We start from the raw sequence: 21,071 nt of genomic DNA on the forward strand, positions 1-21,071 counted from the left end.
ACACCCCGGCATCTGGGCTCTCGCACGGGCCCATCCACCCCCCCCCGAGGGTGCCCCTCACCCCGGCGTCTGGGCTCTTGCACCAGTAACCCCCCCACCCCTTGGGTGCCCATCACCCCGGCGTCAGGCCTCCTGCTCCCACCCATGGGGTGCCCATCACCCCGGCGTCTGGGCTCCTGCACCAATAACCCCCCACCCATTGGGTGCCCATCGCCCCGGCCTCTGGCCTCCTGCACCCACCCATTGGGTGCCCATCACCCTGGCCTCTGGCGTCCTGCACCAACATTCCCTACCCATGACACCCATCACCCTGGTGTCTGGCCTCCTGCTCCCACCCCTTGGGTGCCCATTGCCCCGGCCTCTGGCCTCCTGCACCCACCCATCGGGTGCCCATCACCCCGGCGTCTGGGCTCCTGCACCAATAACCCCCCATCCCTTGGGTGCCCATCGCCCTTGGCTTTGGCTTCCTGCACCCACCCCTTGGGTGCCCATCGCCCTGGCCTTTGGCCTCCTGCACCCACCCCTTGGGTGCCCATCGCCCTGATGTCTGGCCTCCTGCACCAACAACCCCCCACCCGTTGGGTGCCCCACCTTCCGCCCCCCCCCCGCCGCCCCCCGCACCTCGGTGAAGTGGACGTCCTGGGTGGCGGCCAGGCGGAAGCCGCGCTGGGCGCTCTCGTGGCGCAGTAGCCCGCTGGCCAGCCGGTAGGCCAGCCGCAGGTCGCTGCCGAAGTAGGTGGCCGTGCGGCCGGTGGCCTCCTGCAGCTGCAGGGCCACCCGCCGCGACTGTGCCGGGTCCAGCGCCGACTCGTTGCGCGCCAGCCGCTCCGCCTGAGGGACGGCGGCGTCAGCGGGGTGGCGCCGTCCCCCCGTCCCCGTGACCCCTGTCCCCATGTCCCTGTGTCCCCATGTCCCCCTGTCCCCCCATCCCCATGTCCCCATCCCCATGTCCCCCTGTCCCCGTGGCCTGCTGTCCCCACGTCCCCATGTCCCCCTGTCCTCGTGCCCCCCAGTCCCCCTGTCCCCCTGTCCCCCTGTCCCCATGTCCCCATGTCCCCGTGTCCCCGTGTCCCCCATCCCCATGTCCCCCTGTCCCCCTGTCCCCATGTCCCCCTGTCCACATGTCCCCCTGTCCCCGTGTCCCCATGTCCCCGTGTCCCCCTGTCCCTGTATCCCCCCATCCCCGTGTCCCCCTGTCCCCCTGTCCCCATGTCCCCCTGTCCCCTTGGCCCCCTGTCCCTGTGTCCCCATGTCCCCCCGTCCCCGTGTCCCCCTGTCCCCATGTCCCCCTGTCCCTGTGTCCCCATGTCCCCCGTCCCCGTGTCCCCATGTCCCCCTGTCCCCATGTCCCCCTGTCACTGTGTCCCCATGTCCCCCTGTTCCCCTGTCCCCGTGTCCCCCCGCCCCCATTTCCCCCGTCCCCATGTCCCCATGTCTCCTGTCCCCGTGTCCCCCTGTCCCCATGTCCCCCTGTCCCCTTGGCCCCCTGTCCCTGTGTCCCCATGTCCCCCCGTCCCCGTGTCCCCCTGTCCCCATGTCCCCCTGTCCCCGTGTCCCCCTGTCCCCCTGTTCCCGTGTCCCCCCGCCCCCATGTCCCCCTGTCCCCCTGTCCCCCTGTCCCCATGTCCCCCTGTCCCCCCGTCCCCATGTCCCCCTGTCCCCGTGTCCCCCTGTCCTCGTGCCCCCCTGTCCCCCTGTCCCTGTGTCCCTCCATCCCCGTGTCCTCGTCCCCATGTCCCCATGTCCCCCCGTCCCCATGTCCCCGTCCCCGTGTCCCCCTGTCCCCATGTCCCCCTGTCCCCGTGTCCCCGTGTCCCCCTGTCCCCGTGACCCCTGTCCCCATGTCCCCGTGTCCCCCTGTCCCCGTGACCCCTGTCCCCATGTCCCCGTGTCCCCGTGTCCCCGTGTCCCCCGGGACACTCACCCAGCCCCGGAGGGCGGCGAAGGCCAAGGAGCTGCAGTTGAAGAGGTTGGGGGGCAGCCAGCCCTTGTGCTCGTCGCAGTGACGCACCGCTGTCCCTGCGGGGACGGTCAGTGGCACAGAGGTGACACCGCGGTGCCACCACCCCTGCCCCACCACCACCCCTGCCCCGGACCAGAGGTGACACCGTGGTGCCACCACTCCCATCCCAGCCCAGCAATGACACCGCAGTGCCACCACCCCTGCTCTGGCCCAGCGGTGCCACCGCGGTGCCACCACCCCCACCTTGAACCAGCGGTGACACCGTAGTGCCACCACCACCCCCATCCTGGACCAGCAGTGCCACCACGGTGCCACCACCCCTGCCCCACCACCACCCCGGCCCCGGACCAGCAGTGACACTATGGTGCCACCATCCCTGCAGGGACAGCAGTGCCACCGCAGTGCCACCACCCCCACCTTGGACCAGCGGTGCCACCACAGTGCCACCACCCCTGCACCAGACCAGCGGTGACACCGTGGTGACACCACCCCTGCCCCGGCCCAGCGGTGCCACCACAGTGCCACTGTCCCTGCAGGGACAGCGGTGACACCACGGTGCCACCACTTCTGCCCCGGCCCAGTGGTGACACCATGGTGCCACTGTCCCCGCAGGGACAGTGGTGACACTGCAGTGCCACCACCCCCGCCCCGGCCCAGCGGTGACACCAGCGTGTCACCCCACCCCAGCTCTGTGCCACCGTTGTCACCAGCGATGCGGTGGTGGCACTAGGTTGCTGGCACCCAGGTGACAGCAGAGTGACACAGGGTGACAACAGGTGATGACAGTGTCACCTCCCTGCCCCATCCCAGCAGTGACACCGTGGTGTCACCTCTCGCCACCGTGTCCCAGTGGTGCCACCGTGTTACCCCCCTTCCTTGTCCCAGCAGTGCCACCACGGTGTCACCCCACCCCAGCTCCACCCCAGCGGTGCCACCACCGTGTCACCCCCTTGCCCTGGCCCACCACAGTGTCACCTCCCAGCCCCATCCCAGCTCTGCCACCACCATGTCACCCCCCTGCCCCATCTCAGCAGAGACACCGTGATGTCGCCTCCCGCCACCGCGTCCCAGAGGTGCCACCACCATGTCACCCCCCTGCCCCACGCCAGCAGTGCCACCCTGCCACCCCCCTGCCCTGTCCCAGCGGTGCCACCACCCCTATCCCACCCCCACTGTGACACCACGGTGTCACCCCACCCCAGCTCCCTCCCGGCAGTGCCACCACCGCGTCACCCCCCTGCCCCGTCCCAGTGGTGCCACCACGGCGTCATGTCCCCCCCTGCCCCCCATCTCAGTAGTGCCACCGTCGTGTCACCTCCCTGACCCCATCCCAGTGGTGCCACTGCGGTGTCACCCCCCCCATCCCATCCCATCCCATCTCGGCAGTGCCACCATGGCATCGCCCCCCCGAGCTCTGTCCCAGCGGTGCCACCACGGTGTCACCCACCCCGTCCCAGCACTGCCACCACGGTGTCACAACCCCTGTCCCAGCAGTGCCACCACGGGGTGTCGTCCCCCCCCTCCCCGTCTCAATGATGCCACCACAGTGTCACCCCCCGGCCCCGTCCCAGCTGTGCCACTGCAGCATTCCCCCCCGGCCCTGTCCCAGCAGTGCCACCACGGTGGCACCCACCCTGTCCCAGCAGTGCCACCACGGTGCCACCCCCCCCACCCTGTCCCCGTGTCCCCCCCACCTACCGGTGGAGCCCTTGGGGCAGGGGGCCGCGGCTGGCAGCCCGAAGCGGGTGCGGGGCCACCAAATGTTGGCCTCGATGGCACGGGGACAGCTGTCGTAGTTGACTGCGGGGCAAAGCGGGGGCGTCACGACGGGGTGGCAGCAGGGTGACAGCCACGGCACCCTGTCACCGGCACCCAGGGTGGACAGCAGGATGACACAGGGTGACAGTAGGTGGCACAGGGTGACAGCAGAGTGACAGCAGTGGCACCCGGTCACTAGCACCCAGGGTGACAGCAAGGTGACATAGGGTGACAGTAGTGGCACCCTGTTGCCGGCACCCAGGATGACAGCAGGGTGACACAGGGTGACAACAAGGTGACAGCAGGGTGACAGAGGGTGACAGAGGGTGACAGCAGGGTGACATTGGGGTGACAGCAGTGGCACCTGGTCACTGGTACTGAGGGTGACACAGGGTGACAGTGGGGTGACAGTGGGGTGACAGCAGTGGCACCTGGTCACGGGTACCGAGGGTGACACAGGGTGACAGCAGGGTGACAGAGGGTGACACATGGTGACAGCAGGGTGACAGCAGTGGCACCTGGTCACTGGTACCAAGGGTGACACAGGGTGACAGCAGGGTGACAGAGGGTGACAGAGGGTGACAGCAGGGTGACGGGGGGTGACAGCAGTGGCACCTGGCCACTGGTACCGAGGGTGACACAGGGTGACAGCAGGGTGACAGTGGGGTGACAGTGGGGTGACAGCAGTGGCACCTGGTCACTGGTACCAAGGGTGACACAGGGTGACAGAGGGTGACAGTGGGGTGAAAGCGGGGTGACAGCAGTGGCATCCGGCCACTGGTACCGAGGGTGACGCAGGGTGACAGCAGGGTGACAGAGACCGACACATGGTGACAGCAGGGTGACAGCAGACGGCAGGGGGCGACAGCAGGGTGACAGCGGTGGCAGAGGGTGGCACAGGGCGGGGGTGTCCCACCTTCGCAGCCGCTGGCCGTCACCTCGGCGAAGGGGTTGTCGCAGCGGTCGCAGCGGCGGCCGATGACGCCGGCCTTGCAGGGACACTGCCCGCTGGTGGCGTCGCAGAGGCGCGACAGGGAGCCGGTGGGGTAGCAGTCGCAGAGCAGGCAGGTGTCGCTGCCGGGGGGGCGGTAGTGGTTCTCCTGCCGGGGGGGGGACGGGGGGACGGACGGGACGGCACAGTTTGGGGGGTGTCACGGTCCCCCGGGGCCACCGCGGGTGCGGGGAGCTGGGGACGGGGATGGGGACAGGGACAGGGACAATGAAGGGGGACCAACAATCCGGGGGGGCATCAGGGTCCCCTGGGGCCACCATGTGCACAGGGAGCTGGGGATGGGGACAGGGACGGTGACGGTGACGGGGGACACACACAAACTGGGGGGGTGTCAGGGTCCCCTGGGGCCACCATGTGCACAGGGAGCTGGGGACAGGGACTGGGACGGGGACAGGGGACACACACTATTTGGGGGGTGTCACAGTCCCCTGGGGCCACTACGGGTGCAGGGAGCTGGGGACGGGGACGGGGATGGGGACAGGGACAGGGGACCAACAATTTGGGGGTTGTCATGGTCTCCTGGGGCCACCGCTGGCTGGGGACAGGGACGGTGACAGGGGACACACACAAACTGGGGGGGTGTCAGGGTCCCCTGGGGCCACCGTGTGCACAGGGAGCTGGGGATGGGGACTGGGACGGTGACGGGGGACACACACAAACTGGTGGGGTGTCAGGGTCCCCTGGGGCCACCGTGGGTGCAGGGAGCTGGGGACGGGGACGGGGACAGGGACAGGGACAGGGACAGTGATGAGGGACCAACGATCTGGGGGGGTGTCACAGTCCCCTGGGGCCACCACAGGTGCGGGGAGCTGGGGACGGGGATGGGGACAGGGACAGGGACAGTGATGGGGGACCAACAATTTGGGGGGCGTCACGGTCCCCTGGGGCCACCGCGGGTGCAGGGAGTTGGGGATGGGGATGGGGACAGAGATGGGGACACGGACAGTGACGGGGGCCCAACAGTTTGGGGGGGTGTCACGGTCCCCTGGGGCCACCACAGGTGCGGGGAGCTGGGGACGGGAATGGGGACAGGGACAGTGAGGGGGGACCAACAATTTGGGGGGTGTCATGGTCCCCTGGGGCCACCGCGGGTGCGGGGAGCTGGGGACAGAGATGGGGACAGGGACAGTGACGGGGGCCCAACGGTCTGGGGGGGTGTCAGGGTCCCCCAGGGCCGGACCTTGCAGCGACACTCGCCCGTCGTCTTGTTGCAGTCGGGGTCGAAGCCCTTGGTGACGTCGCAGCTGCAGGGGCCGCAGGTGGGGTGTCCCCACCACCCCCGGGGGCAGGGCTGGGCCTCCCTGCGGGCGGGGCGGGGCGTGGCAGGGCGTGGCAGGGCGTGGCAGGGCGGGGCAGGGCGGGGCACCGCCACCCGACCCCTCCCATGCCCGCCCTGCCCCCTTGCGCGCCCGCCGTGGCTCTTGCACGGGCACCGTGCCCTCCCTGAGCCCCCCCGTCCCTTGCACACCCACTGTGACACTCGCACGCCCCCCGTGCCCTCCCTGTGCCCTCCCTGTCCCCTGGCACACTCAGAATGGCCCTTGCACACCTGCCGTGCCCTCCCCGTGCCCCCCCCTTGCACGCCCACCGTGGCTCTTGCACGGGCACTGTGCCCTCCCTGTGCCCCCCCCTTCCCTTGCACGCCCATCGTGCCCCTTGCACACCTGCCATGCCCTCCCTGTGCCCCCACTTGCACGCCCACCGTGACTCTCGCACGGGCACCGTGCCCTCCCCGTGCCCCCCCCGTCCCTTGCACGCCCACAGTGACTCTTGCACGGGCACTGTGCCCCTTGCACACCTGCCGTGCCCTCCCCGTGCCCCCCCCTTGCACGCCCACTGTGGTTCTTGCACGGGCACCGTGCCCTCCCTGTGCCCCCCCGTCCCTTGCACACCCACCGTGCCCCTTGCATGCCCATCACCTCTATTGCACGCCCACCGTGCCCTCCCCGTGCCCCCCCGTCCCCCTGCACACTCACTATGGCTCTTGCACGCCCACCGTGCCCTCCCTGTGCCCCCCCCGTCCCTTGCACGCCCACCATGACTCTCGCACGGGCACTGTGCCCCTTGCACACCCGCCGTGCCCTCCCCGTGCCCCCCCCTTGCACGCCCACTGTGGCTCTTGCACGGGCACTGTGCCCTCCCTGTGCCCCTCCCACCCCTTGCACGCCCACCGTGCCCTCCCCGTGCCCCCCCATCCCTTTGCACACCCACCGCACCTCTCGCACGCCCACCGTGCCCTCCCCGTGCCCACCCTGTCCCTTGCACACCCTCCGTGCCCCTTTGCACGCCCACCGTGGCTCTTGCACGCCCACCGTGCCCTCTCTGTGCCCCCCCATTCCTTGCACGCCCACCATGCCCCTTGCACGCCCACTGTGACTCTCGCACGCCCACCGTGCCCTCCCCATGCCCACCCTGCCCCTTCCACGCCCACCACGGCTCTTGCACGCCCACCGTGCCCTCGATGTGCCCCCCCCACGCCTTGCACACCCACTATGACTCTTGCACGGGCACTGTGCCCCTTGCACACCTGCCGTGCCCTCCCCGTGCCCCCCCTTGCACACCCACCGTGGCTCTTGCACAGGCACTGTGCCCTCCCTGTGCCCCTCCCACCCCTTGCACACCCACTGTGGCTCTTGCACGCCCACCGTGCCCTCCCTGTGCCCCCCCGTCCCTTGCACACCCACCGTGGCTCTTGCACGCCCACCGTGCCCTCCCCGTGTCCCGTGTCCGTCCCCCCCCCGTCCCTCCCACGCCCTCGCACGCGCTGTCCCCCACCTGTGCTCGCAGTAGGCCCCGAAGTGGCCCTGGGGACACTGGCAGGCGTAGCCGTGGCCCGAGCCCGGCCGGCGGGCGCAGGTGGCCGGGGGCTGGCAGGGGTTGAGGGCGCAGGCGCTGACGCAGCTGTCACCGAAGTAACCTGGGCACGAGGGGGGACACGGTTGGGGACACCGGCGGGAGGGAGGGTCACCGGGGGGGGGGGCAGTGGCATGGGGACAGTGACAAAGGAGTGGCAGTGTCATGGGGATGGGGGTGGCAGTGCCCTGGGGGACAGTGACAAGGGTGGCAGTGTCCTGGGGACAGTGACAGTCACAGTGGTGGCAGTGCCCAGGGAGGGTGGCAGTGCCCTGGGGACAGTGACAAGGGTGGCAGTGCCCAGGTGACAGTGACAGGGGGATGGAAGTGCCCCGGAGTCAGTGACAGTGGTGGCAGTGCCCAGGGAGGGTGGCAGTGCCCTGGGGACAGTGACAAGGGGGTGGCAGTGTCCTGGGGACAGTGATGGAGGTGGCAGTGCCCAGGTGACAGTGACAGTGGTGGCAGTGCCCAGGGAGGGTGGAGTGCCCTAAGGAGAGTGACAAGGGGGTGGCAGTGCCCTGGGGACAGTGACAAGGGTGGCAGTGCCCAGGTGACAGTGACAGGGGGATGGAAGTGCCCCGGAGTCAGTGACAGTGGTGGCAGTGCCCAGGGAGGGTGGCAGTGCCCTGGGGACAGTGACAAGGGTGGCAGTGCCCTAGGGAGAGTGGCAAGGGGGTGGCAGTGTCCTGGGGACAGTGATGGAGGTGGCAGTGCCCTGGGGGACAGTGACAGTGGTGGCAGCGGGGTGTCAGCCGGGGGTGGCAGTGGGGGGGTGTCAGTGGGTGTCGGGGGGGTGTCAGGGGTGTCAGTGGGTGTCAGGGGGGTGTCGGTGGGTGTCAGCAGGGGGGTGTCAGTGGAGGGTGTCAGCGGGGGGGTGTCAGTGGGGGATGTAAGCGGGGGGGTGCCGGGGGGGTGTCAGTGGGGGGTGTCAGTGGTGGGGGTGTCAATGGGGTATCAGCGGGGGGGGTGTCATTGGGGGGGTGTCAGTGGGGTATCAGTGGGGGGTGTCAGCAGGGGGGTGTCAGTGGGTGTCAGCGGGGGGGGTGTCGAGGGGGGATGTCAGTTGGGTGTCAGAGGGGGGGTGTCAGTGGGGTGTCAGCAGGGGGTGTCAGCGGGGGGGTGTTGGTGTCAGCAGGGGGGTGTCAGTGGGGGGGTGTCAGTGGGGGGGGTGTCAGTGGGGGGTGTCAGCAGGGTGTCAGTGGGGGGTGTCAGTGGGGGGGGTGTCAATGGGGTATCAGCGGGGGGGTTATCAGCTGGGGGGGTGTCAGTGGGGGGGTGTCAGGGGGTGTCAGTGGGTGTCAGTGGGGGGGTTGTCAGTGGGGGGGTTCAATGGGGTGTCAGCAGCGGGGTGTCCGGGGGTGTTAGTGGAGGGGTGTCAATGGGGTGTCAGTGGGGGTGTCAGCGGGGGGGTGTCAGCGGTGGGTGTCAGGGGGGTGTCAGTGGGGGGGTGTCAGTGGGGGATGTAAGCGGGGGGGGTGCCAGGGGGGGTGTCAGTGGGGGGGGTGTCGGGGTGGATGTCAGCGGGGGGTATCAGTGGGGGGGGTGTCGGGGGGGTGTCAGTGGTGGGGGTGTCAATGGGGTATCAGCTGGGGGGGTGTCCGGGGGTGTCAGTGGGGGGGTGTCAATGGGGTGTCAGTGGGGGTGTCAGTGGGGGGGTGTCAGTGGGTGTCAGTGGGGGGGTGTCAGTGGAGGGGTGTCAATGGGGTGTCAGTGGGGGTGTCAGTGGGGGGGTGTCAGTGGGTGTCAGTGGGGGGGTTGTCAGTGGGGGGGTTCAATGGGGTGTCAGCAGCGGGGTGTCCGGGGGTGTTAGTGGAGGGGTGTCAATGGGGTGTCAGTGGGGGTGTCAGCGGGGGGGTGTCAGCGGTGGGTGTCAGGGGGGTGTCAGTGGGGGGGTGTCAGTGGGGGGGTGTCAATGGGGTGTCAGTGGGGGTGTCAGTGGGGGGGTGTCAGTGGGTGTCAGTGGGGGGGTTGTCAGTGGGGGGGTTCAATGGGGTGTCAGCAGCGGGGTGTCCGGGGGTGTTAGTGGAGGGGTGTCAATGGGGTGTCAGTGGGGGTGTCAGCGGGGGGGTGTCAGCGGTGGGTGTCAGGGGGGTGTCAGTGGGGGGGTGTCAGTGGGGGATGTAAGCGGGGGGGGTGCCAGGGGGGGTGTCAGTGGGGGGGGTGTTGGGGTGGATGTCAGCGGGGGGTATCAGTGGGGGGGGTGTCGGGGGGGTGTCAGTGGTGGGGGTGTCAATGGGGTATCAGCTGGGGGGGTGTCCGGGGGTGTCAGTGGGGGGGTGTCAATGGGGTGTCAGTGGGGGTGTCAGTGGGGGGGTGTCAGTGGGGGGGGTTCAATGGGGTGTCAGCAGCGGGGTGTCCGGGGGTGTTAGTGGAGGGGTGTCAATGGGGTGTCAGTGGGGGTGTCAGCGGGGGGGTGTCAGCGGTGGGTGTCAGGGGGTGTCAGCGGGGGGGTGGGGGGCCCCGGGGGGTGTGGGGGGGGGGTGTGTGTGTGTGTCGCGGCTCTCACCGGGGTGGCAGCGGCAGGAGAAGCTGTCCCAGTCGTCGCTGCAGTAGCTGTGGGGGGGGCAGGGCCCCGAGTCGCAGGGGTCGGGGAGGGCGCACCCCCCCTCCACGTTCACCCGCGTCGCCTGCGCCAGGCTCAGGGTGCCCGCGCCGCCCGCCGCCGCCTCGCCCACGCGCAGGCCCTGCCGCAGCGGCAACCCCCCCCCCCGCCACGGCCCTGCGTCACGGCGTCCCTCCTGGGGACCCCGGACACCCCCCCCCCCCGCTGCCACCCCGTAACCCCCCCCCGCCACCCCCACCGCCCCCGCCCCCGCACAGGGGGTACGGCTGTGTCCCCATCTCCCCCCCCCAGCCACGTCATGGCCCTGCGCCCCCCCCCCCGCCCCGGCACCCTTGTCCCCGCGCCCCCCACGGCCGTGCCCCGTGGCCCCATGCCCACGTCCCCACCTGCAAACGGTGTCCCCCACCCGTCTGTCCCCTGTCCCCAGGTGACGTCCCCACGCCCTGTGCCCGTGTCCCCACATGCATCCAGTGTCCCCCCATGCCATACGTCCCCTGTCCCCAGGTGATGTCCTCACGCCCTGTGCCATCTGTCCCCTGTCCCCAGGTGATGTCCCCACACCCTGTGCCCGTGTCCCCACATGCATCCAGTGTCCCCCCATGCCATATGTCCCCTGTCCCCAGGTGATGTCCCCAAGCCCTGTGCCCGTGTCCCCACATGCATCCAGTGTCCCCCCATGCCATCTGTCCCCTGTCCCCAGATGATGTCCCCACACCCTGTGCCATCTGCCCCCTGTCCCCAGGTGATGTCCCCAAGCCCTGTGCCCGTGTCCCCACATGCATCCAGTGTCCCCCTGTGCCATCTGTCCCCTGTCCCCAGATGATGTCCCCAAGCCCTGTGCCACGTCCCTGTGCCCACGCCCCTCACCACTGTGCCCATGTCCCCAAGCCCTGTGCCCATGTCCCTGTGCCCGTGCCCCCTACCATTGTGCCCATGTCCCCATCTGTGCCCTGTGCCCAAATGTCCCCGTGCCATACGACCAGGCCCATGTCCCTGTGCCCATGTCCCCCGCTGCCATGCCCGTGTCCCCATGACCTATAGAATGTCCCCAAGCCCTGTGCCCACACCCCTGTGCCCACGCCCCCCCACCACCCTGCTCATGTCCCCATGTCCCTGTGCCCATGCCCATGTCCCCCACTGCCATGCCCGTGTCCCCATGCCCTGTGCCATGTCCCCATGCCCTGTGCCATGTCCCCACGTCCCTGTGCCCATGCCCCCCACCGCTGTGCCCACGTCCCCAAGCCCTGTGGCCACATGCCTGTGCCTAGCCCATGCCCCCCACTGCCATGCCCGTGTCCCCAAGCCCTGTGCCAATGTCCCCATGCCCATGCCCCCACCACCGTGCTCATGTCCCCATGCCCTGTGCCGTGTTCCCACATCCCCCTGCCCATGTCCCCCACTGCCATGCCCGTGTCCCCATGCCCTCTGCCATGTCCCCATGCCCTGTGCCATGTCCCCAAGCCCTGTGCCCGTGTTGACCACTACCATGCCCATGTCCCCATGCCCTGTGCCATGTCCCCACGTCCCCATGCCCATGCCCCCCACCACCGTGCCCACGTCCCCAAGCCGTGTGTCGTGTCCCCAAGCCCTGTGCCCACGTCCCTGTGCCCATGCCCGTCCCCCACTGCCATGCCCGTGTCCCCATGCCCTGTGCCATGTCCCCAAGCCCCGTGCCCACGTCCCTGTACCCACACCCCCCCCCCACCCTGCTCATGTCCCCATGTCCCTGTGCCCATGCCCATGTCCCCCGCTGCCATGCCCGTGTCCCCATGCCCTGTGCCATGTCTCCAAGCCCTGTGCCCATGTTGCCCACTGCCATGCCCATGTCCCCAAGCCCTGTGCCCATGTCCCTGTGCCCATGCTCATGTCCCCATGCCCTGTGCTGTGTCCCCATGCCCTGTGCCGTGTCCCCATGTCCCCATGCCCATGCCCCCCACCACTGTGCCCACGTCCCCAAGCCGTGTGTCGTGTCCCCAAGCCCTGTGCCCACATCCCTGTGCCCATGCCCATGTCCCCTGCTGCCATGCCCACGTCCCCAAGCCCTGTGCCCATGTCCCTGTGCCCATGCCCATGTCCCCCGCTGCCATGCCCACGTCCCCAAGCCCTGTGCCCATGTCCCTGTGCCCATGCCCATGTCCCCATGCCCTGTGCCATGTCCCCAAGCCCCGTGCCCACGTCCCTGTACCCACACCCCCCCACCGCCATACCCATGTCCCCACACCCTGTGCCATGTCCCCATGCCCACATGCCACCCCCCCCCCGCCCCTTTTGCCAACTCCCCTGTGCCCGATGTCCCCGTGTCCCCGTGTCCCCATGTCCCCATACCTGCAGGCAGCCGCGGAAGCCCTGCTCCACGGTGCCCCCGTCGCCCGCCAGCCCCCCCACGCTCAGCGTCCTCAGCCGCAGCCCCTCCAGCTCCCCGGCCACGTCGGCCACCGCCTGTGGGGGGGGGACAGGGGGACACACACACTCAGACCCCCCCCCACATCCAACCACCACCACCCCGGGGGTGCGGCGGTGCCAGCCTTGGGCGAGCAGGGCAGGGTTGCCCGCTCCGTGCCTCAGTTTCCCCCATGGGTGTCTCCCCCCCCCCACCCCCGGCACCTGGTGGCGGCCGTAGTCGAGGGCGAGGAGGAGGAGGGTGGCGGGGGGGGCGCGGCCGGGGGCCCCCCGCAGCTCCAGCTGGAGGTGATGCCAGGCGCCGTCGTTGACCTTGGCGTGGGGCAAGCGCAGCAGGGCCAGGCGGGCCCCCCCCTGCCAGACCCCCGCCTCCACCTGCCCCTCGCTCAGCTGCATGGCGGGGGGGGGTGGTGGGGGGGTGGTCAGTGACACCCGGGGGTGGGGGGGGGGAACAGCCCCCCCCCCCCCCCATGGCACTGCCCCCCCCCGGGCAATAACCACCCCCCCTATCCCCCCCCGGGGCAACACCCCCCCCCCTCCAGGACAGTAACCCCAGAAGGGAAGGACCCCCCCTGGGAATAGCCCTATGGCAATATCACCCCCCTTCCCCCCCCCGCAAAGTAAATACCCCCCCCCCGGGGAAATACCACACCCCCCCCCCTCAGGCAATAACTCCCCACCAAGGGCCGATAGCCCCCTCCAAGGGCAATAGCCCCCCCCCCCCGCCCCTGCATTGCCCCTCAGGGCAATACACCCCCCCTCCATGGCCACGGCCCCCCAGGGCGATACCCCCCCTGGCACTGACCCCCCCACCCAGGGCAATACTCCCCCCGTAGCCATGCCCCCCCCCCCCTCCGGGTTATACCCCCATGGCTATACCCCCCAGGGCAATACCCCCCCTAAGGGCAATCCCCCCCCCATGGCTATACCCCCCATGGCTATAGCCCCCAGGGCAATACACCCCCCCCCCCCCCAGGGCAACACCCCCCTCTAAGGGCAATACCCCCCCATGGCTATACCCCCCCAGGGTGATACCCCCCCCTAAGGGCAATACCCTCCCCAAGGCAATCCCCCCCCCATGGCTGTACCCCCCAGGCCAATACCCCCCCCAGGGCAATCCCCCCCATGGCTATTCCCCCCCAGGGCAATACCCCCCCTAAGGGCAATACCCCCCCCAGCACTGACCCCAGGGCAATACCCTCCCCCCCGCCCCATGGCCATAACCCCCCCCCAAGGGCAATACCCCCCCCATGGCTATACCCCCCAGGGCCATCCCCCCCCAAGGCATACCCCCCACCATGGCTATACCCCCCCAGGGCGATACCCCCCCCTAAGGGCAATATCCCCCCCAGGGCAATACCCCCCCCATGGCTGTACCCCCCATGGCTATACCCCCCAGGGCGATACCCCCGCCAAGGGCAATCCCCCCCCATGGCTATTCCCCCCCAGGGTGATAGCCCCCCAGGGCAATTACCCCCCCAGCACTGACCCCAGGGCAATGCCCCCCCCCGCCCCATGGCCATAACCGCCCCCCCTAAGGGCAATACCCCCCCCATGGCTATACCCCCCAGGGCAATCCCCCCCCAGGGCAATCCCCCCCTAAGGGCAATACCCCCCCCCCCATGGCTTTGCCCACCCGAGGGCAATAACCCCCCTAAGGGCAATACCCCCCCCCATGGCTTTACCCCCCCGAGGGCAATAACCCCCCTGGCCCTGTCCCCAGGGCAATCCCCCCGCAAACGGCTGTACCCCTGAGGGCAATCCGCACCCCCCCCCCCCCGCCAACCCCCCTCCTCCCCCCCCCCCGCCCGGGGCCGCGTCCCCTCCTGGGGTGGCACCTGGAGGGTGATGGCGGCGCGGGGGCCAGCGCTGGCCCGCAGCAGTAGCCCGCTGGGGTGGCGGGTGCGGAACATGAGCCCCAGGTGCCAGGGGAGGGTGAGGGGCAGCGCCAGCCCGTTCCAGCCCAGCCGGCTGCTGCCCACGAACCGCTGGGGACTCGCCATCTCTGCGGGGACACGGGCGGTGGTGGCCGGGGGGCGGGGGGGGGGGGTGAGGGTGCTGACACCCCCCCCAGACCCCCCCCCCATCTCCCCGGTACCTTCTTGGCAGGTCTTGCCCCCGTAGCCCAGCGGGCAGCGGCAGCTGAAGCCGTCCCACTCGTGCACGCAGGTGCCACCGTTGTGGCACGTGGTGGTGTCACACAGCGTCTTCTTGGCAGGGCAGCCTTGGGGGGGGACACGGGGGGGGGGGACACGGACGGGGACGGGGACGACACGACACACACACCCCAAGGGGTCACAGGTCAGCCCTGCGCCCCCAGCCAGCCCCACGGCCTGCCTGGCCCCAGCCCCGTGTCCCCGTGTCCCCCATGTCCCTGTGTCCCCATGTCCCCCGTGTCCCCTTGTCCCCATGTCCCTTTGTCCCTATGGCCCCATGTCCCCTTGTCCCCAAGTCCCCTTGTCCCCGTGTCCCCATGTCCCTGTGTCCCTTTGTCCCTATGTCCCCATGTCCCCTTGTCCCTGTGTCCCCTTGTCCGCTTGTCCCCATGTCCCTTTGTCCCTATGGCCCCATGTCCCCTTGTCCCCACATCCCCTTGTCCCCGTGTCCCCATGTCCCTGTGTCCCTTTGTCCCTTTGTCCCTATGTCCCCGTGTCCCCTTGTCCCCATGTCCCCAAGTCCCCTTGTCCCTTTGTCCCTATGGCCCCATGTCCCCTTGTCCCCATGTCCCTTTGTCCCTGTGTCCCTTTGTCCCTACGTCCCCTTGTCCTTGTGTCCCCATGACCCCATGTCGCCGTGTCCCCTTGTCCCCTAGTCCCTATGTCCCCACTTCCCCTTGTCCCCGTGTCCCCGTGTCCCCATGTCCCCATGTCCCTGTGTCCCCTTGTCCCCATGTCCCCTTGTCGCCCTGTCCCCGTGTCCCCTGGTCCCCTTGTCCCCTTGTCCCCATGTCACTGTGTCCCCTTGTCCCCTTGTCCCCATGTCCCTTTGTCCCTATGGCCCCGTGTCCCCTTGTCCCTGTGTCCCCTTGTCCGCTTGTCCCCATGTCCCTTTGTCCCTATGGCCCCATGTCCCCTTGTCCCCACATCCCCTTGTCCCCGTGTCCCCATGTCCATGTCCCTTTGTCCCTATGGCCCCATGTCCCCTTGTCCCCAAGTCCCCATGTCCCTGTGTCCCTTTGTCCCTTTGTCCCTATGTCCCCGTGTCCCCTTGTCCCCATGTCCCCAAGTCCCCTTGTCCCTTTGTCCCTATGGCCCCATGTCCCCTTGTCCCCATGTCCCTTTGTCCCTGTGTCCCTTTGTCCCTACGTCCCCTTGTCCCTGTGTCCCCATGACCCCATGTCCCCGTGTCCCCATGTCCCTGTGTCCCCATGTCCCTGTGTCCTGTGTCCCCATGTCCCCTTGTCACCTTGTCCCCGTGTCCCCTTTTCCCCGTGTCCCCGTGTCCCCCGTCCCCATGCCCAGGGGGCATGGAGACCCTCAGGCACTGGGTCCCCAAACCCCCGAGCCATCGTCCAGCCCCACGGCACTGGCACGGTGACACCCCTGGCCCCCCATCCAGCCCCACACTCTGCCCCCCCTCCCCTTTACCCCATAGCCCCCAGCCCCATTGTTCTCATGGCCAAGGGGCGCAGAGACCCCCCACCTCCCCCCAAGCACTGCCCAGCCCCATTGATTGATCCCCCCCCAGCCCCACACCCTGCACCCCCTTTACCCCCCAGCCCCCAGCCCCACGCCCGGAGAGCGCAGAGACCCCTAGGCACTGCCCCAGCCCCACATGCCCTACTCCCCCTCCAGCCCTGGTGCCCCCCAACCCCATGCCCAGGGGACCCAGCCCCCCATGGCCTCCCGGACCCCCATGCAGCCCCACACCCTGGCCCCGCCTTTACCCCATAGCCCCTAGCCCCATGCCTGGAGAGCCCAGAGACCCCCCCCCAGCACTGCCCCATGCCCTTGATCCCCCTTCAGCCCTGGCACCCCACAACCCCATGTCCCCATGCCCAGGGGACAACAGCCCCCCATGCCCCCCCCGCCCCGGACACCTCCATCCAGCCCCACACTCTGCCCCCCCCTCCCCTTTACCCCATAGCCCCCAGCCCCATTGTTCTCATGGCCAAGGGGCGCAGAGACCCCCCACCTCCCCCCAAGCACTGCCCAGCCCCATTGATTGATCCCCCCCCAGCCCCACACCCTGCACCCCTTTACCCCCCAGCCCCCAGCCCCACACCCGGAGAGCGCAGAGACCCCTGGGCACTGCCTCAGCCCCACATGCCCTACTCCCCCTCCAGCCCTGGTGCCCCCCAACCCCATGCCCAGGGGACCCAGCCCCCCATGGCCCCCCGGACCCCCATGCAGCCCCACACCCTGGCCCCGCCTTTACCCCATAGCCCCTAGCCCCATGCCTGGAGAGCCCAGAGACACCCCCCCCCAGCACTGCCCCATGCCCTTGATCCCCCTTCAGCCCTGGCACCCCACAACCCCATGTCCCCATGCCCAGGGGACAACAGCCCCCCATGCCCCCCCCGCCCCCGACACCCCCATCCAGCCCCACACTCTGCCCCCCCCTCCCCTTTACCCCATAGCCCCCAGCCCCATTGTTCCCATGGCCAAGGGGCGCAGAGACCCCCCCCAAGCACTGCCCAGCCCCATTGATTGATCCCCCTCCAGCCCCACACCCTGCACCCCCTTTACCCCCCAGCCCCCAGCCCCACGCCCAGAGAGCGCAGAGACCCCTGGGCACTGCCCCAGCCCCACATGCCCTACTCCCCCTCCAGCCCTGGTGCCCCCCAACCCCATGCCCAGGGGACAACAGCCCCCCATGCCCCTGCCCCCGACACCCCCATCCAGCCCCACACTCTGCCCCCCCTCCCGCCTTTACCCCATAGCCCCCAGCCCCATTGTTCCCATGGCCAAGGGGTGCAGAGACACCCCCCCCACCCCAAGCACTGCCCAGCCCCGTGCCCCCCGGATTGATCCCCCTCCAGCCCCACACCCTGGCACCCCCCTGACCCCCACCCCCACCCCCCCGCCACCATCCAGCCCCACGCATTTCCCCAGCCCCATATCTCCTGGCACACACCACCCCCTCCCCCCCCACAGCCTCCATCCCCAGCCCCTTGCCCAGCCCCACACCCCCCCCCCCCCCGCCGTGCCCCCCACCGGGCAGGGTGCCGTTGTTGGCGATGAAGGCGGCCATGTCGACGGGGCGCTGGTCGATGTGGAGGTGCCGCATGCACCCCACGAAGTGGCGGCTGCGGATGGGGAAGCTCTCGGGCAGGGTGGGCACCCCCCCCAGCAGCAGCGGCCCCGTCAGATCCAGCGACCTGCAGCACCCCCGCCGTCACCCAGGGCATCCCGAGGGAGCCCAAAGACACCCCCCCACCACCCCCCCCACCCCCACCCGTGGGGACCCCCAGGCATCCCCAAGGGAATCCCCCACCCATGGGGAACCCCCAAGAGATCCCCACACCCATGAGGACATCAAGGGACATCCCCCCCCCCCCATGAGATTCCCCACCCATGGGGATCACAAGGGACCCCAAAGACATCCCCACCCATGGAGTCTCCAAGGGACCACCCCCCTCCCCCCGCAAGGGACCCCCACCCATGGGGATCCCAAGGGACCCCAAAGACATCCCCACCCATGGAGACTCCAAGGGACCACCCCCCTCCCCCCGCAAGGGACCCCCACCCATGGAGTCTCCAAGGGACCCCCGAGGGACTCCCCCACCCATGGAGACCCCCAGGAACCCCCACCCATGGGGACTCCAAGGGACCCCCGAGGGACCCTCACAGGATCCCCCACCCATGGGGATCCCAAGGGATCTCCAGGGATCCCCAAGGGACCCCCGAGGAACTCCCCCACCCATGGGGACCCCCAAGAGATCCCCATCCATGAGGACATCAAGGGACCCCTGAGGGACCCTCACAGGACCCTCCGCTCATGAGTAGCCAAGGGACCCCCGAGGGACCCCCCCCATGAGATCCCCCACCCATGGGGATCCCAAGGGACTCCCCCCACCCCTCAATCCATGGGGACCCCAAGCCACCCACCCATAGAGACCCCGAGGGACCACCCCCACCCACCCATCTCCTCATCCATGGGGACCCCAAGGGACCCTCCACCTACCCCTCAACTCATGGGGAACCCCAAGGGACCGCCAAGCCCCCCACCCATGGGGACCCCAAGGGAAACACCCCCCCCCCCATCTCCTCATCCATGGGGACCCCAAGGGACCCTCCACCCACCCCTCAATCCATGGGGACCCCAAGGGACCACCTCACCCATGGGGACCCCAAGGGACACCCCCCCCCCCCCATCTCCGCATCCATGGGGACCCCAAGGGACCCTCAAGCCCCTCACCCATAGGGACCCCAAGGGACCACCCCCTCCACCACCACCCATCTCGTCACCCATGGGGACCCCCAAGGGACTCCCCCCTACCCCTCCATCCATCGGGACCCCAAGCCCCCCACCCATAGAGACCCCAAGGGACCACCCTCCCCACCCATCTCCTCACCCATGGGGACCCCCAAGGGACCCTCCACCCACCCCTCAATCCATGGGGACCCCAAGGGTCCCTCAAGCCCCTTACCCATGGGGACCCCAAGGGACCACCCCCCCCCCCCATCTCCTCATCCATGGGGACCCCCAAGGGACCCTCCACCCACCCCTCAATCCATGGGGACCCCAAGGGACCCCCAAGCCCCCCACCCATGGGGACCCCAAGGGACCCCCCCAAGCCCCCCACCCATGCGGACCCCAAGGGACCAACCCCCCCCCCCCCCCCCATCTCGTCACCCATGGGGACCCCCAAGGGACTCCCCCCTACCCCTCCATCCATCGGGACCCCAAGCCCCCCACCCATAGAGACCCCAAGGGACCACCCTCCCCACCCATCTCCTCACCCATGGGGACCCCAAACGACCCCCAAACCCCCACCCACGGCGACCCCAAGGGACACCCCCCCCCCATCTCCTCACCCATGGGGACCCCCAAGGGACTCCCCCCTACCCCTCAATCCATGGGGACCCCAAGGGTCCCTCAAGCCCCTCACCCATGGGGACCCCAAGGGACCACCCCCCCCAGCCCCTCATCCATGGCGACCCCAAGGGACCCTCCACCCACCCCTCAATCCATGGGGACCCCAAGGGACCCCCCCAAGCCCCCCACCCATGCGGACCCCAAGGGACCACCTCACCCATGGGGACCCCAAGGGACACCCCGCCCCATCTCCTCATCCATGGGGACCCCCAGGGACAACCCCCCCCCCACCAGCCCCTCATCCATGGGGACCCCCAGGGACCCCCGAGCCCCCCACCCATGGGGACCCCAAAGGCCCCCCCCCCCCCCCCCCCCCCCCTCACTTCTTGCTGCCGGACTGGGTGCCCTGGGCGGCGCAGGAGTAGTTGCCCAGGAGGGGCCCGAAGCGCAGCGCCATCCCCGGGTCACAGTCGTCCACCGTCACCACGGCCACCTTCTGCTCCGAGGGGCCCTGGGGCACCCCCGACCGGCCCAGCACCGGCTGGGGGGGGGCGGGGGGGGGGGGGGGGGGGGGCTTTCAGCCTTCCTCCCCCGCCCCCCCCCCCCTTCCTCCTCCTCCTCCTCCTCTTTCTCCCTTCCGACCCCCCCCAAACCCCCGCCCCTCCGCCCCCCCCCGCATCTCTCCACCCTGCTCCCCCCATCCCTCTGGCCCCCCCCCCCCCCCCGCCCCCCCCAAGTCCCCTCCCTCCAGCCCCTCTTCCTCCAGCCCCCCCCCACACTGCCCCCCCCAGCCTCTCTTCTTCTGCCACCCCCAAACCCCCCCACCCTCCAGCCCCCTCCAGCCCCCCCCAAACCCCCCCCCTCCATCCCTCTGCCCCCTCTTCCTCCACCCCCCCCGGACCCCCACCCTGCTCCTCCAGCCCCCCCGGCCCCCCCCCACACTGCCCCCCCCAGCCTCTCTTCTTCTGCCACCCCCAAACCCCCCCACCCTCCAGCCCCTCCAGCCCCCCCCAAACCCCCGTCCTGCTCCCCTCCACCCCCTGCCCCCCCCCCCCCCAAACCCCCCCCCTCCATCCCTCTGCCCCCTATTCCTCCATCCCCCCCGGACCCCCACCCTGCTCCTCCAGCCCCTCTTCCACATCCCCCCTGCCCCCCCAGACCCCCACCCTGCTCCCCTGCACCCCCCCCAGCCCCCCACCCTGCCCCTCCAGCCCCCCCAGACCCCCCCACACTGCCCCCCCAGCCCCTCTTCTTCTGCCACCCCCAAACCCCCTCCCTCCATCCCTCTGCCCCCTCTTCCTCCACCCCCCCCCCAGACCCTCACCCTGTCCCTCCGACCCCCCAAACCCCCGCCCCACGCCCCTCCGCCCCCCACATCTCTCCACCCTGCTCCCCCCATCCCTCTGTTCCCACCCCCGCCCCCCCCAAGTCCCTCCCTCCAACCCCCCCAGACCCCAACCCTGCTCCCCTCCATCCCCCCAAACACCCCCCCCCTCTCCCCCATCTCTCCGTCCCCCAACCCCCCCCATCCCCTCCAGCCC

The 21,071-nt window shown here is 69.9% G+C and overlaps 1 protein-coding gene across 1 annotated transcript in view; it reads right to left on the reverse strand.

Annotated features, from left to right (window-relative positions):
- The window catches only part of LOC141737226 (cadherin EGF LAG seven-pass G-type receptor 2-like), a gene marked incomplete at its 5' end in the record, with an annotated part of 46,302 nt that extends 26,231 nt beyond the window's left edge, over nucleotides 1–20,071 (reverse strand). The window contains 13 exons of the mRNA XM_074571872.1: nucleotides 622–831; nucleotides 1,925–2,019; nucleotides 3,662–3,763; nucleotides 4,638–4,821; nucleotides 5,914–6,034; nucleotides 7,509–7,650; nucleotides 10,093–10,270; nucleotides 12,475–12,588; nucleotides 12,754–12,939; nucleotides 14,388–14,554; nucleotides 14,648–14,773; nucleotides 17,706–17,869; nucleotides 19,914–20,071. Of these exons, the coding sequence (XP_074427973.1) occupies nucleotides 622–831; nucleotides 1,925–2,019; nucleotides 3,662–3,763; nucleotides 4,638–4,821; nucleotides 5,914–6,034; nucleotides 7,509–7,650; nucleotides 10,093–10,270; nucleotides 12,475–12,588; nucleotides 12,754–12,939; nucleotides 14,388–14,554; nucleotides 14,648–14,773; nucleotides 17,706–17,869; nucleotides 19,914–20,071 (1,947 nt within the window). The remainder of the gene's footprint in view (nucleotides 1–621; nucleotides 832–1,924; nucleotides 2,020–3,661; nucleotides 3,764–4,637; nucleotides 4,822–5,913; nucleotides 6,035–7,508; nucleotides 7,651–10,092; nucleotides 10,271–12,474; nucleotides 12,589–12,753; nucleotides 12,940–14,387; nucleotides 14,555–14,647; nucleotides 14,774–17,705; nucleotides 17,870–19,913) is intronic.
- Between the last annotated feature and the right edge of the window lie 1,000 nt (nucleotides 20,072–21,071).

The sequence above is a fragment of the Larus michahellis genome, unplaced genomic scaffold (genome assembly GCF_964199755.1).
Source record: "Larus michahellis unplaced genomic scaffold, bLarMic1.1 SCAFFOLD_349, whole genome shotgun sequence".
Taxonomy (NCBI): domain Eukaryota; kingdom Metazoa; phylum Chordata; class Aves; order Charadriiformes; family Laridae; genus Larus; species Larus michahellis.